The sequence below is a fragment of the Ammospiza nelsoni genome, chromosome 2 (assembly GCF_027579445.1).
Source record: "Ammospiza nelsoni isolate bAmmNel1 chromosome 2, bAmmNel1.pri, whole genome shotgun sequence".
NCBI classification, from domain to species: Eukaryota; Metazoa; Chordata; class Aves; order Passeriformes; family Passerellidae; genus Ammospiza; species Ammospiza nelsoni.
Window position 1 is genome coordinate 78,137,419 of NC_080634.1, and position 18,289 is coordinate 78,155,707.

At 38.0% G+C, this 18,289-nt stretch overlaps 1 protein-coding gene across 1 annotated transcript in view; it reads left to right on the top strand.

The window, feature by feature from the left end:
* GPC6 (glypican 6) overlaps positions 1 to 18,289 on the top strand; it is a 723,435-nt gene that overhangs the window by 526,029 nt on the left and 179,117 nt on the right. The window contains exon 4 of the mRNA XM_059466017.1: positions 194 to 359. Within this exon, the coding sequence (XP_059322000.1) occupies positions 194 to 359 (166 nt within the window). The remainder of the gene's footprint in view (positions 1 to 193; positions 360 to 18,289) is intronic.

The following is an 18,289-nucleotide window of genomic DNA, read 5'->3' on the forward strand; positions in this document are numbered from 1 at the left end:
GTGCTAAATGACGATAATTGGCAGGGATCGATTAGCTTTATAGGAGGGTGTTATTAAGGGTTGAGCTCTTTTCACAAAATGCCCCCTCTGCATTTACTGCTTGTGAGGCATAATCTCAGCCACCCCGAGATTCACAGAACAGGAGATTGATTTCCTCCTTTTTCTTTTTCTTTCCCTGCCTTAAACTCTGCAGGTCAGTCCCACCCCAGGGTGCATCCGGGCGTTAATGAAGATGTTGTACTGCCCTTACTGCAGAGGACTTCCCACTGTGAAACCTTGCAACAACTATTGCCTCAATGTAATGAAGGGCTGCCTAGCAAATCAGGCTGATTTGGATACTGAGTGGAATCTGTTCATAGGTAAGAAGAGTTTCAATATTAGTGCAAGGAAACTCTGGTAATATCAAATTTCTGCAGGGTTCTGTGAGGTTAGAAGACACTGCTGGTCAATATTCAGAATGAAGCAACTGCAGATGCAGCTTGCTTTCTAATTGAACTTCATGGCTTGCAGTAAGGAATGACTGCTCACCATGCCCTAAGCCAGACACGTTTCACATTTCATATTTCCAAAGGAATGCCGTGGTGTTACAGCTCCTGAGCTGAATTATTACATGCTATTTGAAATGTTGAGAAAGATTTGGTTGAGGATTTGATAACAAGCTTAACCTGGCAGAAATAGTATGTATTACAACTGAAAACCAGGCTCTTGCAAGCTGAGAAGATAATAACATTGTATAACGTCCAGTCAACATAAATCACAACAGCTGCAGTTCTTAATTCTGGTAGTACATGGTCAAAAAGCTATAAAAGTTACATATATGAGAAACTACTAATTGCTCATTCTTGCTTAAAATACGCTAATGTCTCCCTTCCAGTGTACTGAACAGAATGTCCCAAACATGCAACCTCATGTTAGAATGGAGCATAGAATATATATTTAAGAAAAACTGCTCCCACAATTTATTCACATAATTCTTCTTTCAAATAGACAAAGAATTAGAAAGAATTGTCCCTTAAAGAGCCATTTATCTGTCCTGTAGCATAACAAAAAAACAACCAACAAAAAAAAGCCCAAACCCCACAACCAGAAAAAAACCTCCCAGAAGAATAACATATAACAAGAAATATTACTTTTAAGTTGCTTTTGGTGATAGAATAGGATGACAATTAGACAAGGCTGATGATAATATGGAAGGAATGGAACTGCTAGTTAGCCTGGACACTAATGAGTGTCGTAGTCTAGACTGGATTTCGGAAAAATAAATGCAGCTGGAAAAAAAAGTGAGAGCACTTTCTTTATTGCAGTCGAAAGGAAGGAAATTTATTTTCTTTATTGCAGAAGAAAGGAAATTTATTTTCTATTTTTGGAAAGATAAAACATAAGCAATCTCATTCTGCTTAATTTCAAACCCCACTGACCAATGTGACTTTGAAAATTTGACTCTGACTCATTCATGGATTTTTGCTTTACTCAGCAGTGCAAGATGGATAGGGAGAAGAAAACAGGATGAAAAATGAATCAGGGTATGAAAAGTGAAAACGGGCATTGAGCATGCTATAAAAATAGCATGCAAACAACAATATTAAACAAATGATGCTGATACATTTGCCTTCCCAGTCTCTCATGCTGGTTAAAGGAGTTGACATCACAAACAGTACTGTATGGAGGGATACCTGTGGGATTACTGGAGTAAAAAAGATAATCTAAACATCATTTAGAAGCTAAGTAGAAGCTAATGAGAAAACAATTCTAACCTGTTAAGGACATTGCAAGCTACTTCCCTTGTCACTGAATGATAAGCAAGTGCTGAAATGTCACTAATTCTGACTTTAAAAAATTAATAATTGGCTTGGGCTTTTGCGAAAAGAAACCCAAAACATTTGAACTAAAATAAACAGCAGAGTTTTTATTAAGACAAGCACCAGTTTAAATCAAAAGCTGGAAGTTAAGGTTTGAGCTGTGAAGAGAAGATTTCCTTTTCTGGTGCTTTAAATTCTGTGAGAGTCCTGGGCATGGTGAGACCTGTTGGAAAGTGTGGAATGCTTACAGATGCAGACTTTCAGAATCTTTGCTGCAAAGCCCTTGTCTGCATCAATCTCTCTTTGGTTTTGATTGTTCTTGCTCTCAGAAAATAAAAACTGCGTGAAAGCTTGTATGTTATGCTAAAACATAGTGCTAATTTATTAAATACCATGTCAGGCAGGCTACTATGCAATTATCCCTGCAGGTCAGTGATGACAAGGCAGGATACAGTACAAAAACATCAAATCATATTTCCTCTTTCTTCTAACTAAAAAACTTTCCCTCTGTAACTTTATGGGGAAGAAAATAGAGGAGATACAAAGATTTTCATGTGTTTGGAAAAGGTATTCTGCTTTATCCCATTTTTCAGGCCTCTGACAGCTTTGCTGAAGATGAGGGTCCTTCCTTTATGAAAGACTGAAATGAGGCAAGTTGTCTCTGTCTCTGACAGCTGTCAGAGGCTTTCTAATAACACATGCAATTCCCTTAGTGGTAAACACAACAAAACTTCTACTCACTGAATTAAAACGAACAGCAGCATTTTACAGCACCGCTGAGCTATGAAAGATTGGAAATAACGCATGAGCAGTTTTTATCCCTGTTCCAATACTAGGAACCATGCACTAGTAAAAAAAAGATAATTTTGTGCATTAACAGTCTCTGCCTAGGCAGGAATCCCAAATGTTAGTGCATATTCATACACAACACAGTTTTGCTTAGCTCATAATCTGTGCACTGCAAAAGAGTTTTGCTTAGTTCATAATCTGTGCATTGCAAGGTTGTTTTGATAGAAGTTGGTACTAGGAGAAAACTCTCAGATATGTTTGCCAGTAACTAAGTAAATCCTGTAGTTTGGACTGCATGTCCTGATATTATTCTGTAGTTACAGCAATGGTCCAGCAACAGGCAAGATCTGCACGTGAGGAGGAGCAGAGGAGAGTAAATGAGCTGTTTGACAACAGGATGCGTTGCATGTTTCACCTAGTTTATAAATATAGAAGTCAGGACTGAAATCACATATATATAGCACTAATAAATCTTGCCTCTACTTTCAAAGCTAGGGAGAGTAGGACAACTTCCCCTAAACATCTGGTGCTTTCCAAGATTTTATAGACTGTGAAAATTGGTAGGAGGTGAAACAGCTGCAGCAGCATGAAACATGGCTTATTATACATTTCCTGGTTTGTCACCTTAAAGTGTGTGTCCTTTTTGTGTAACATTTTATTATAGGTTTCTTGTATTTTGTTGCCTATATTACTGCATGATAAAATCCAAATGTTGCATATCTCATTCTAGCAGATCATCTGCAACTCAGAATTTTGCCTGAGAAAGGAAGACAGTGTTTAATATCATATTATAATTGTAACACTGTAATGAAAAAATGCACCTTCCAGGTATTTATATAAAATATTTAAGAGGTATTTAAAAGCAAACCCACCACACTGACTTTAAAAATGTGTATTTTGCAAAGCTTGCTTCTGATGTTTTGCCTGTCAGTTACCCATCATAATCTCCTTTGCACCAGTCTCAAGTAAAGTTGGCAAATGCAAGATAAAAAGCGTGAGCAGAGGAACTGTACTGCTGAGGAAGGAGATTGCCTCAGGGAGGAGTTGATGGATTCTGTGGAGTGGGGAAAAGGGGATTTTCTCTCTCATGGCCCAACAGATATAGTCAAAATTATTCTTCTCTCCATGGAGCTATACCAATTAACAGCAATAAGAATCAGGCATCCCACTGTTCATTCTGTCACAGAAACAGACGAGATGGAAAAAATTATTCCCACTTACAAAAATTTAAAGCCCCTGTATCTTAGGGAATGGCATCCAATTTTAGCAATACTGTTGTTACTCCTCTTTCTCTTACTAACCTGTATTTAAGTCCCTGTTCCTATCTTGAGATTCTTTGACTTTCCTTAACCTTAGCTTTCCCTATAATTGGTCATTTATTTCCCTTCAAGTGCTCTTTTTCTCGAGCAAAAATATCAGCTGAGGAATGAGCCCACATCAGTGGACACCACACTTTCTCTTGGTATCCTCATTCAGCTTCAGAATCAACTGCTGTAAAAAGATTATTTCTATGGAAGCAAGTGCATCTCATTCTCACAGCTGCCTTAATTACAGGTTCAAGATGGCAAAGTGGCATTACCCATTTGTTTTTTGGAGAATTTCTTTCACAATTAGCCTTAGAGTTAAGTTTCTTCTGTCTTGAGACAAAAACATAGATGATACTAAATCTGAAAATCTAGCAAGATTGTGGGCCAATATGGCAATCCTTATAGAAGTAATTCAGCACAACAGAAGAATAAAAATCCAGGTAATTGTTTTAATGATAGTAATTGCTGTATCTGAGCTTTTTTTGTGGAAATCCAAAGTAATTGATAAATGCTTTGCTGCTATAGTTAGTGATGCAGTGTAATGCCTGTGTAGCAGTGTATCAGATGCAATCCATGAAGGTTTGACACTGCATGGCTATTTTTATTTTTTTTTTCCCTACAAATTATTCAATGATAAATCAGACTCACCTCAACCATACCCCCATGTTTTATTAGGCAGGAGATTGTGGAAAACACTTCAGAAGTTGTGCAGTAGCAGAGGCTGCCTCCCTGCCTGTGAAAAGGAGCCAAGAGTTTCTGTCCACAGCCACCCCTCTGCTTAGAGCGGGGAACAAGTGGCTTTGCTCTGAGTGCGTTCCATATTTGATAAGCTCTACTGTGTAGCAAGGCAGATCAGCATGCAGGGTGTTCATACTGCAGGATTCAAGGCCCTCCTACTGCCTCCATCCTGCCAGGCTTCACCAAAGGAGAAAATCATATCTGCAAGGCTTCAGCAAAAGATTCTCCTGACCGTGTTAAAATTATTTCTCCTATTGTCATTACAATGGCTCTGCATTACTAATTAGCATTCTTCTTGTTGTGCTTTAAGAATCCCTTTTTTCTTCCCATCAGTATGACTCAGACACTTACCTTAGGAGTTCTCCTGAGGAAGAGTAAATCATGCACTTAGAGCAGCTTGGTTATTTTAAGAAAAAGTATGCAACAAAACCTTAACTACTTAGTCCTAGTGAAAGTTTTAGTGATGAAAATATGCAATCAACTTCATTTACTGCTTACAAAAGTCCTGGTGTCTCTGTGCTTTCTCTGTTCCATGTGAAGGATAAACATTTTCTTTTAATGCTTCAAGAGGCTACCCTGATTTGAGTTTTTTAATGGCTTATTACAGGATTAACTGTCTTCAAGATTCACTTTGATTCAGAGAAAAATCAGTGTAATAGTAATCCTTTACTATTTTCTTGTGATTTTTAAGAGGTCTCAAAGCAACCTTCTCTTGTCCAGGCTGAACAGCCCCAGCTTACTCAGCCTGTTCTTTTAGGGAAGGTGCTCCAATCTTCTTATGAACTTCATGGTCCTCTGGATTTGCTCCAGTCATTCCATGTTCTCATGCTGGGGACACCAGAGCTGGAGGCAGCACTCCAGGTAGGGTCTCAGAAGAGCAGAGTGCAGGGGCAGAATCCCTTCCCTCACCCTGCTGGCCACGCTGCTTCTCATGCAGGCCAGGGTTCCACTGGCTCACGTTGAGGTTTTCATCAACCAGCGTCCCCAAGTCCCTCCCTGCAGGGCTGCTGTCAGTCACCTCTCCAGCCAGCCTGTAGGTGTGTCTGGCACTGCCACCATCCAGGTGCAGAACCTGGTGCTTGGCCTTGCTGAATTTCATTGAGTTCACGCAGACTTGCTTGTCAAGCTTGTCAAGGCCTCTCTGAGCCCTGGATGGCACAGCCCTTTCCTCCAGCACGCTGACCACACCACACTGGTGCCAGCTTGGCATTGTCACACACACAAGCTTGGTGTCATCGGAAAACTTGCTGGGCATGCACTCAATCCCACTGTCCCTGTCACCAGCAAAGAAATTGAACAGAATTAGCCCCAGTACTGATCCCTGAGGGACACCACTCATCACTGGGCTCCACGTGAACAATGAGGCATTGACCACAACTCTGTGTGTGGCCATCCAGCCAGGTATTTTTGCACTGAATGGTCCATCCATCTCTCCAATTTGGAGACAAGGAGGTCGTGCAGAACGGTGTCAAACCCTTTCCATGAGTCCATGCAGATGCTGACAGTTGCTCTGCTCTACCCCCAATGCTGTAGCCTCATCATAGACAGTTGCCAATTTGTCAGGCATGGTTTCCCCTTCATAAGGGAACACTGGCTCTCACCAATTACCTCTTTGTTCTCCATGTGATTCAACATCATTTCCAGGAGAATCTGCTCCATCTTTCCCTTTTATTTATCTTTGCATAGCACAGAGCAAAGGCTGTCAGTCTGCTGTAACGCTCAGTAGGCAAAAGTCTTGTTCTGGCTTAATCATGGTAAGTAAGAGCTAAATCAGAGGTTTTATCAAATTTAGTTACCCGGAACTTGAATATCTTTTCTCTACCACCCTCCTCCTTAATCATTATATGAAAGTATATTGTACTGTTTTTATATGTTAGCCTTTCACAAAGACTCTGGGAGAAAAAAAAAAGTTCTATTGTTTCCTCCATGGAGAGGCACTGCAAAAGATTCCTTCAGCCTTGGGGTGCCATTATGCCAAATTCAGAATTTCTGGTAGAAATTCATCAATTTTGGTTTGATGAGCACAGAATGGACACTTGAATACAAACACTAAAAGTTTGTAATTTGCATCTTGTGCTGATATAAAACCTGATAGAATTCATGGTCAAGACAGCCTAAAACTCAAACCAGAATATAAAGCCTTATTTTCAGTTATTATATGATTTAAGAGTATTTAAAAATTTTGGACTAAAACCATCTTTCCTTGCTTTCTTTCTGAGCCAAAGTTATCATGATGCCTCAAGTGAAACCACCTTTGCCAACTATCAGAATGAAAGTAGGGGAAATTATCTTTACCTAAGATAAAGGTAAAGATAATTTCTGCTTACTTCTTCAAACAACTTGAGCGCCTCCAGAGTTTGCAGAGTTTCTCTAAGTCTCCTCTCTGTACAGACTGTAGAAGCTGTTATACACCAATATCTATTCCCTTAGTTGAAGTGTCAGGGTTTGGTGGATGGCTCAAAGGGTGTGAAGCCACATTGTGATTATATATTAAAAAAATGACACCCCTAGTTCACAATTATTTTTCCCTACTTTAGCTTATTTTTAAAAAACAAGGGACAAGGAGTGGAGTATGATATGTTATACAACTGCAATCTGGTTGATCAGAGGTTAAGAACAAGATTTGCAGATGTAAATCTAATCTTTTTTATGAGAAAAACTTTTCATGTTCTTCAGGCCAATTAGTCTCCATAATGCATAGGTAGCAGAATGAAGGAATTTGTAGTGCTATTAAAAACACAGGCTTAACACCTGCTAACAATTATGTCAGCTCAGGTTAAAGATATGTAATTGTACAAATGAAAAGTGAATTCATCTTGACAATACCTAATTAAAAGTGTTTTACTTTTTAAATTCTCTTGTAAGCAGTAACCTCCATGATCCCATCTTTTCCTCTTGTTTTCCAAAAATAGTATAATCAGTGCCTACAATTTAAATACAATACCAAGATCTGATGGTTTAGAGTACACAGGAGCACCCCTGAAATAAAGGGGAAAACACCATTCAGTATGGTAAATAATGTGCAGAACAGGAGAACAGTATTTGTTATTTCCCACTGCTTTTTTTACCTCAGAAGTGTAAAGGATAGGCAACCTGGGTGTGTAATTCCTCGGATGGGAATGAATTCAGCCTGAGAGAAGCTCTCTGATGTTGTGGGACTGCCAGCAGAATGCAAAAAGCACCAGCACTTGCCTGCTGCTTAAACTCTACTTACCCTGCCAAATGTCTGTGCTCCCCCTAGGGCAATGTAAATTCTTACAAGCAACTCACAGCATCCATTGCCCTGTGTGTTTGCTTTAGGATGTGTCACTGAAGAAAGAGATTCCCTCCTGTAGGACGATGGGGAATGTGCTCCTGTTACTGGACCAAAAGAGCTGGGAGTCATCTGGCCTGTTCTTACCAGTGACAGCTTGTTACTTGGAGGTGCATCCTGGAAGGGGGCTAATGGCTTCACTCAGAGTGACTCCTGAGGACTGCAGCTCCTAAAGAGGGACTGTGGATTTCTGAGAATGCAAATGTTTAGTTGAATGACAGCAGCAAATCTCTTGGGACTGTGAGCTTTGACAGGTCTTGTGGAAATCACATATGGAGATTAACTGTGCCGTCCTCTTTAAGGCACAAAAGATATTAGCGCCCATCACCCATCATCATGTCATACATCAGCTACAAATACAGGAACAAATTCAGCCATTCTAGAATTATGGCATGCAAACACAATTATCTTAAACTGTATGATTTCTGCGCATGCAGGAAAAAGCTTCTCAAAACTTGAAGTGATATGGAGTCACATATTCAGCATTTTCAGCAGGCCCCATGTTGACTGCAGCACTTAGATGCTACAGCTTCTTTTGAAAATAGCAAGACTGATCAGCATTGTCAAAAAGTTTAAAAGATTTTATAATGAAACCATTGGACTCAAATGATGACTCTTTAGTTCCATTTTCATTCCTCATCTCCAACTCCTTCATATTATTTCACATCAAAGGGAAATGTCTGTCTAGTACACATGAGCACAGTTTGGAAGTTGCAGAGAACAGCAAATTTCTCTCTGTTTAGATTCAGGGGAAGTGCTGGGGAAGCTGTTTTGCCACTGCCATTAGAATGCTATGAATTAACCAAGGGATGTTGCATAAGATATATCTAGAAACAGGAAATATGCTCATTATTTATTGCTCAAATACTCTGTGGTTCTGGGACTATTATTTCGTACTTTTCCAAGTCCATAGCTATGCCTTCCCAAAGGGCACCTTGCTTCCAGGAGAGCAGTAAGCAGTGCTGCTATTTCTGTCCCAGGTTACCATGCATATTAGCACCTCAAAGAGTTTTCTCTTCAGTGGAAGATTTGATGTCTCAATTAATTGCATTTATGTAGGGCTGAATCCCTGTTCACCTGTTGGGATATCCCTCAGGCACTTCACTGTGCTGATCTCCCTGTTTCACAGGCGAGGGACCAGCTGGGGAATATTGTGCCTCTTACCTGATCAGGTTTCCTTTCTGGTTTGGGGGATTTGGGCCAGCAGGCCTCTCTGGCATGTGACTGTGAATGAAGCAAATGAAGCACACACCCAGACTACAGAACTTGGCTGTACATTTATAGTTCAGTTACCTGAAAGAGCTACCTCCATGCAGTTGTGCTTTTTTTGCTTTTTTTTTTTTTTTTTTTTTTTTTTAAGGATTACAAATCCAAATGAAGAATATGTGTTTCATTTTACCCAAAGCAGGTGGGACTAAATATCCTTTCAATTGGTTTGAACTTGCTATTTTGGCTGTGCTTACTTGAGGCAATGCTGCATTACTCTAGCAAGGGTGAAAATTATGTTATTTCTAAAAACATGTCTTTGGTTAAATCACTATTTGACTTGGTCAGTATTGATGAACTTGAGATATTCTGAATTCTACTTTTTCAAATACTCCTATTTTTAAGGGAAAAAATAATTGTGCAATAATTAAAATTTTGCTCAAAGGAATACTGATGGCTTTATTTCAGCTTTAGTGGAAATAAAATTTATCTCTCTGTCCATATTTTTGCATTTTTTTCTGTTTGTATTTAGCTCCACTTAAAACCTTAAAATCTGAGGAATGCATTGGTTGCACCACGACCCAATTTTATACATTTAAAGTATTTTATCCTGGAATCTGCATCCATTTTAGAAAACTGCAGAAATAAGAAGTAGTTTTCCTATGCTGAAAATAAACTTGAAACTATGTAATATCTTGTATTATATGTCTTTTCTGATAAATTGATTTACTAACTATTTCAGATTCTCTAAACTTCATCTTAGAAACAAATGTCAAATTATTCAAATCTCCATTATTCAGGCAAATGTAATTGAGAGACAAATGTAACTCAGAGCAAATTTCTTCTTCAAGTAACTATCAAAATACTTGGTTATATCTGAAAATACTTTGCTGAGTTTATTATACAGTATCACAATGATGTCAAAGCAAAACTGACATTGATTTGCTTTGTATTATAATTTTGAACCATTGCTTTATGAGGGCTAATCTGTTTATGTTAATGTCTTAGGTAGCATATTATCCATTTAGAATCACAGATTTCTTTTTGGAATACAGAAATAGTGTTGGCAACCAGCCTTCATTTCTCCTTACAAATAAACCCTAATGCTGCAAATGAACAATACACACTCAGATAAACACACGCACACAAAAAGTGATCTTTGATTATAATCATTCTGTCAGATTCCATTGATGAGAAGTCTGGGGATTTCTTAGTATCAGTTTCTTATGCTTTTTTAGTTCTCGAATTTCAGAGAAAGTTTCAATTTTTCTTGAAAATGAAAAATTAACCCAAAACTCATCTCATTAAAAGAATTCAAATGTGTCGACACTCTCAGTCTAAATAATTTAATTTTCTGTACTTTTTGACTGCTTATTCAGGTCTTTTTTGAGCTATGCAAATATTATCCTAAGCTGCCAAAAGCTCTAAACATTATTAACATTGTGCAAAACCTGCTCAACGATCTTGTAATAATATTACATATTATATATATATATATATATATATATATATGTATGTATAATATATATTATACATATGCATATATAATACATAATACTAATACAAGATTAATGTTCTTAATTTAAGCAAAATGTTCTTATTCCTTAATGTCAACAAAATTTTTTCTTTTTTTCTAATGAAGCCACACAGATATACAAGGGTATTGTTTAGACTCAGTCACTTAACTTGTTTTGGAAAAGCTTTTTAAAGATAAGCTAATAGAAGAAGGTGAAGAGTGTTTGGCTGTGCTATAAATTTCTCATAACCTGGCAAAGAGACTGTGATAAAGATCCCTAGGTAGTAGCCCATATCAGTGCCAAATTTAGTGGAGCAAAAACTTGAAATCATTGGAGAGATTAGAATTTTAGTAAAACAAAAGATTCAGGAAGTAATTATTTGTTTCTGATAAGTGTCCTATGGATTCCCTTCTTGTAATAGGTTAACCCTCAATATTTATTTTTTTGTAAAGAATGTTTTATCAGAAGCAGGAAATACTAGGAGAAACATAGATTTTTTTCCCTTATCAACAGAAAATCTTACCATTTTTAAAGTCAAGAGAAGTAGTTTGGTGCAGAGTGCTATGACAGAGCTGGTATGGCCAAAATTCATTGAGCATTTTTGCAAGAGTGGAATCTAAAAGTGTTCTGATGCATTTGGGAAATTTCAATGTGTTTAGAAAGTAATGTGAAAAAATCTTCTCTTATATTTCTTATTTCTCTGTGTTACTCAGTGTCACCTGCCCTGTAATATAACATTCAACATTCCTTAATGTCATTTATATTGCAAGTTACCTATGGGAGTTTAAACTCCCATAACATGTATTTTTCATTTAGCCACCAGAACTTTCCATGTCAGTAGGAACTCACCTTCATAATATCAGACTTCAATTTGCGGCAGCAAAGAGCCTTTTTATCTGTCTTGCCTTGTTAACTCTTAAAATACATTTATGAAGGAGAAACTAACAGCTTGAAAAATAAAGAATTTTGGTTCTGCTGGATATTTGTTGCTTACCTCAGAAGAGAGTCCAATTTTTCAACTAAATGATGCATCTCACTGAAATGCTAGACAATGAGATGAAGGTCAGTCCTCACTCTCAGTGTATAGGTTACAACACCATCTTGCACTTAATTCAACTGTGGAATAAGATGAAAATCATCACTAAAACTAATGATGGACCATGGAGAATGGACAATGCCGAAAAGGCAAGAAATTATCCTGAGCATGAGACAATAAAACATAGAGCGCTCACAGGATTCTAGCTTGGATTTCACAAATGAAATCATACAAGAGGTCTTCCGGTGCATTTACCTCTTTTATTAAAACATTTAGAATCAGATCCACTGGCCTTTAGCTATACTTCAGCTTCCTTATTTTGGTGTATTGATGAAAATAAGGAAATTAAGAGGATATAGACTCTCTACTACAGGAAAAAGAGTGACAGTTCTGGTCACACACAGCTGCAGTTTGGGATTTATGTTTCATTTGTACACTCAAAATACGGGGTTTATGTATTTCTTACGACAAACTAAAAATTAATCCATCATAAATTTTGTCAGTTGAAATTCTGCTAGCATCTGCAGTGCTGAAAGCATACCTTAAATCAGGTTCTCCTCTTTGAACTGAATTTACTACTTGGTTAGATTTTCATAAAAGTTAGAAAATAAAATATTTGTGTTTTCTTTCAAATTTTTCCTGGGAGACTTTCTGTCAGGAAAATATTTCCATGTAATAAATAAGAGATGGCCGCTCCAAGTTACACTGATGGCTAAAAAGACATTTCAGTAATACAGAAATCTTCTATTCTAGATATTAATGACTGATATTCTCATTTTAGTATGTTGACTGCACCCAGATAAATCACTTTCAAATCATTAGACAGTTTTGAGGCATCTCATAATATTTAGTTTGCTTTTCCTCTCCATATACTATTAATATATTCTTACAGTATCTTTTAATCTTTCATTGATACAAGTGTATATTTGGTGGCTTGGTTTTTTTCAAATGCAACTGCTAGAAAAATACATACAGAGCCCAGTTGTCCAACTGATGTGTGCTTTGAAGAGTGTAAATATAAATTAATATTTTAAAAATTAAAGAGGCAAAATTATGGTAATATGCAAGTCATTTTAGGAAGCCTCTGAAATTTCCATTCTAATCAAATTTTCTATAAAAGCATAATAAAAAGATTATAAATCACTCCAGTCAAAATCCAGAAGGACAGTGTGGCAGAACTTTAACTGATGCAAATAATTTGCTAATGGAAGTATGTCAGTGAAAACTACATGAAGATCTAATTCCACTTATGCTGAATGTATCAATAAGGAAATAATTCTGAAATTACTTCATTTTGTCAAGCTACTTGTTACTGAGAGATGAGAAAAGCAAGTAGTTCTTTTTCTTTCTGTAAAGCACCTCCAAGCTCCTCATCAAGTCTGTCAGTTTCAAGACGTAGAAGAATTCTCTCTCCTTACAAAACAAAATTTGTTAGTTGGAATATCTGGTTACGTAGGCCATGAATTCTAACGCAGAATTACTGAATAAAGTCCAATGTATAGGGTAAGGGCAGTCTTGTATAATAAGTGAATTCACATTTGTTTGAAACCTGGTGATGTTAAACCCAAGCATGAGTGCAGTCGGAGCTGACGTGGAGATCCCACAGATTCTCTCCCAGTTTGCCTTGTCCAGGCAGAACAGGCTACAGGGCCCAACCAATAGAGAGCTACTCTTTACAGGGAGAGAAACCATCAAATCCATGTAACTTGCACTCTCTGGAGAATAAACATCTCAGAGGGAAGCAACAGGTTACAAATAGCTTTTCCCAAAGTATTTGACACTGAATTTTCTTTTCATTTCATCTTCTTGTTTGGTCCAAATGGTCCAAATTGTTTCACCTTGTGGCTTTATAGAGCTCTGTAAGTGACAAGAATGCAGTCCTTTCCAGCTATGCAGTTTCATTGGTGGTGTTCGTGGGCTTTTTTACCAGTTTTTTTTACCTCTTACTTTTTTTAGTGTTCTAAATAAATATGCAAAGCATGTTGCACGCAGGATTCATGTAGTATAACTTAATCAGCATTGTAGGAAATGTGTTTCTACTTGCCACAATTCATGCCTTATTTTTCTAAAAGCATTCTATTTTATTGTCACTTTCACCTCTGCGGACTTCTGAAACAAATGTTTAAACTGAATAACATTGCATTTGTTATGCAGGAAAATAATAAGCATTTATGAGGAAGAGTAATATATCTTTCAGCTTTTAAGTTGGTCACAAAACCTCTGTGTTACCAGAAGTCTTTCTTGTTCAAATTTTTGAGTGCCTCTCCATAAATCTACATCCAAGTTTGAGAGATCTGGGAATACCATACAAAATAAATAGTTCCATCTAAAATGAGTCTTCATTTATCTCATGTGTTATTTTGGTATTCTGGTTCACTTTATTTGCTGACATCTTTTTCTTGGAAACTGACTCTCAATATATCCCACACAAATGTGCTGAGCTGTTACAAAAGAGACAAAAGAAAGTCAGATCTCTGACTCACTGTGTTTCAGGAGAGGATGTTTTGAGGGTGAGAGAGTAGATTTTCTGAAAAGTTTCCCTCAAGTTCAGAATATTTCTCAAGGTAGACTGCAAGACCTTCAGGCATAAAAGTATTATTCCAAGCATTGAAGATCCCTAATATGAATATGAAAAAACTAATTATCTTTTCCTGTAGACCAAATTGCTTTTCAATCCTTGTAAAAATATAAAGTGCAAAAGAAAAGTAAAAATGGTACTGAATTAGTAGGTACTGGATGTGCAGTTTCTGCTTTTCATTACTTCATACTGAAATTCTATTGAAATTAATAGAATAAATAACTATTATATTGCCATAGAACACCTTGCAGAACAGGATTAGGATTCAAGGCAAATAGGTTAGTTATGAAATATCAATATTTTCAATGGAAAGTGGGTAGCTATTGAAATTCCTTTGAGTCTGAATTCCATAGCTACTCAAAGCTTTGGTTATCTGGTAGACTTCTCTAATTTAAACAGATACAGACAAGAGAAATATTATTTTGTCTGATTTCAATTGGATGACTGAATATTTCTCTAAAGCATTTAAACAAGCTCACCAAATTAAAAAAATTATAGGTGATCTCATTCAAGAATGAGAATCTCATTCAAAATAGGAGAATTTATGTAATTTTTTATGAAAAGTAAGAGAAAAGGTGCAGAATTGAGCTATTCCACATTATATATACATGGATGTATTTAATTTATACTTCTTACTTGGTGAATTAAAGGGTTTGAGAGCTGAATGAGCTCCCAGAAGTGCACTACACAACATTTCAAGTAACAAAATTTTAAAATGTTAAAATGTTCTTACATTAAAAAACTGTATTTCAGCGGAGGCAGCAAGCTGATGCTTGAAGAATAGCAGCAGTAGTTTGTTTATTTGGGGGAAATGGAGCAACTGCCTTCATACATTTTAGAGAAGTGCCAAGCATATGAATGGGCACCATCCCAACCTAAACATCTTTGTACAAAAGTATTGTTTGAAAGAAAGAATGAATTGACACCACAAGTACTATGTGTCATCTTTTAGTGAAGAGGAAAGAAATGGAGATGGATGAAAAAAAGGCCATCATAGTTTACAGGATTAACAGGAATCACAATTTTTTCTTTAATTGACCATTGGCCAGTAGAACAGGTTTTATCCTGTTTTTCTAATGTGTAAACTAGATAATTTTCACGGAGTCACCTGGATGATCAGACTGAGTGCTTGGATTTTCACAATATGTTTTCTAACTATTGCAGCAAATTGTGGGGTGAATTGCTGTCATTTGGGAATATCATGATGAGCCACACATCCCTTCCTACTATTTGAACCTAAAGTGTAAGATTGTTTGCCTAGTGAGAATAGCACCTTGTTTTATCAACACATGTCAATTCCCAAAAAAGCTTGCTGAAAAAGACAAGTTTGCATGGGTTGAAAATTCAGGCCACATCAAAAAAAGCTTTAATGCTAAAAGAACAGTAAACACAGACATCAATAGGATGCTTTGCCACATTTTTTTACTGCAATTAAGGTGCAACTTGAGTTTTATTTAGTTTAGGTACTGAAATCTGGTTTACGTCCTAACTACAATATAAAATAGAAGCACAGATTTGAGCCGAAGCTTGCTCTCTGTATTTCCCTGAGCTCCCAAGTGGGTTCCTGTAACCTGAGTTCACTGATGGTCCAGCCACATCTATTATCTATAAAGCTGGAATGGATATTTCCAAGCAGAATACCATCTTTCCTCTTGCTACAGAGACTGACTTTTTAAAGGAAGGAAACACACAGCAAGAAGAGATGTTGAATAACAATCTTAATCAATTTGATTTCCAATATGTACAATTCCTGCAAATTTAAACTTGAAAAGAGATTAAGTATCACAGTTTGCAGTTTATGTTCTCATAAACTGCTACTAAGGAATCTCAAAATTCCCAGAATGGTTCAGACTCTGTCTCTATATCTATGACATTCAATCTGAAAAGGCTTATTCAATTCATACTTTTAAGGCCATAATTTTCCATGTGCACCCAAGAGAAATTATCATGACTATCTGAACTTTCTAATCACTGTGGGTAATTTTGTCTTTAGGAAGCTCTCACCTAAGACAGCTGAATTACTTTTCTTCTCTGCAGAAACTCACTGTGTACGTGATATCTGTAGCAGTGATCCAAAAGAGCATAGGAAGCAAACAATGCAGATCTCATGGGGTCTGAGCAGCTGCTGACCAATGAAGATTGCACCCAAGCACTGGAGTAGATGTGCATTTTTACATGCTCTTTATGCAAAATTCTGATTGTTGCCTGAAGTGTGGCTTCATTATTAGGTGACCTAGTGATGCTGCTTCAGAAAACAGTGATGACAGTCTTCCTTGCACTTTCCTATGTTCCAGTCCCTGCACTGAAGGCCAGAAAGCTGATGTCCATAAAACAACTTATACTTTCTTTTCTACTTTTTCAATAAGTGTGCTTAGCTGAGTTTGTTCTCTGGTTTGTCTCACCCTGTGACCCAGTAGGTACTGGCACCATGGCAAGGGAGGGAATGTGTGGTGAGCTAGGAGACATCAAAAAATAATAAAACCACACCCCTAAAATGCTCTGTGTTCTCAATGCTTCGTATTAGTTATCCTAATTTCACAGTATTCACAGAGCAAGAGACCTTCAAGATCATAGAGTCCATCCCATGCCCTAACACCTCAACTAAACCATGGCACCAAGTGCCACATCCAGTCTTTTCTTAAACACATCCAGGGATGGTGACTCCACCACCTCCCCTGGCAGATCATTCCAGAACTTTGTCATTCTTTCCATGAAAAACTTTTTTCCTAATATCCAACCTATATTTCCCTTGACACAGCTTGAGACTGTGTCCTCTGGTTCTGTCATTTGCTGCCTGGTGAAAGAGACCAACCCCCAGCTGACTACAGCCACCTTTCAGGGAGTTGTAGACAGTGATAAGGTTATCTCTCAGTCTCCTTTTCTCCAGGCTAGACAATCCCAGCTCCCTCAGCCGTTCTTTACAGGATTTGTGTTCCAAGCCCCTCACCAGCCTTGTTGCTCTCCTCTGGATGCAAGCCAAAACTCACCTAGATTTTTACTTTAAAACTTTTAATCCTTTTTCCTCACAACAGCCAGACCCTCCTCAGGGATTCACTAGGATGAGGTGTAGTCATAGCCCAGTTACCTTTTGATAGTCAGGAATCAACACAGTACCTGAAAAGTAACAACTGAGCTCCCTGAGAGGAGACAAGGAGAGCCTGAAAGCCTCCATCTGTGGTTCCTGCTGGGTGAAGGAGCAAGGAGCTGCCATTGCTGTTCCTACTCTCTTGTATGGGAGGGCAACTGGGGCTGGTGCCTTGTTTTCTGCTGAGCATATGGTCTGGCACAGAGTGGGAAAGTGTGACAGAAAACACTTCTAGTCCTGTGAAGGCAGCATGTGAGCAAGCTACATTTGGGAATCGCTCTCTGGTCACACTTTCACACTTGGCACCCATCCTGCTTAAGCCAGCCCAGGCAGTCCCCATGTGGCAGCCAACTGTGTTTGTACCACTGTGTCCTGACCGTGGGATCCTCCACGGAAACAAACAGGGACAGCCAGCATGGTGGGAAGGAGCTGGTGGGAGGAGAGTGTCAGGGAGAGAAAAAGAGCTCCCTAGGGCCAGCGATGTCTATGGAAATATCAGCCAGGTTGTGATTTAAGAGATTAGTTTGATGCTACAGAGATATGAAACTATGGGCAGCTGCCAAGAACAGGTCAGTCACATTTCTGTCCCTGCCACAGGTTTGTGCCATGTCTTTTCCAGCAGCAGAGGGGCAGCCAGCCTGGGGAGAGCTGACTAGGACCAGGACCAGCAGGAAGCTAACCCAGCCACAAAACTAGGATAGGCTTTCTACTGGGATAGGCCTCAGCTGCCTGATGTAACTCACATGCCACTATATCAACTTACAGCAGAAAGAAATCATTCAGGACAAGACGTGGAATGCTAATTTCAACTTCATCAGCAGATCTTTAGGTGCATTTTGAAGTAACATCCTTAAGGTGAAGAGTCCTCTTCCAGTCTAAAAGCTGGAAGCTGTCAAAATCAGAGAACTCGTTCCCAGCCAC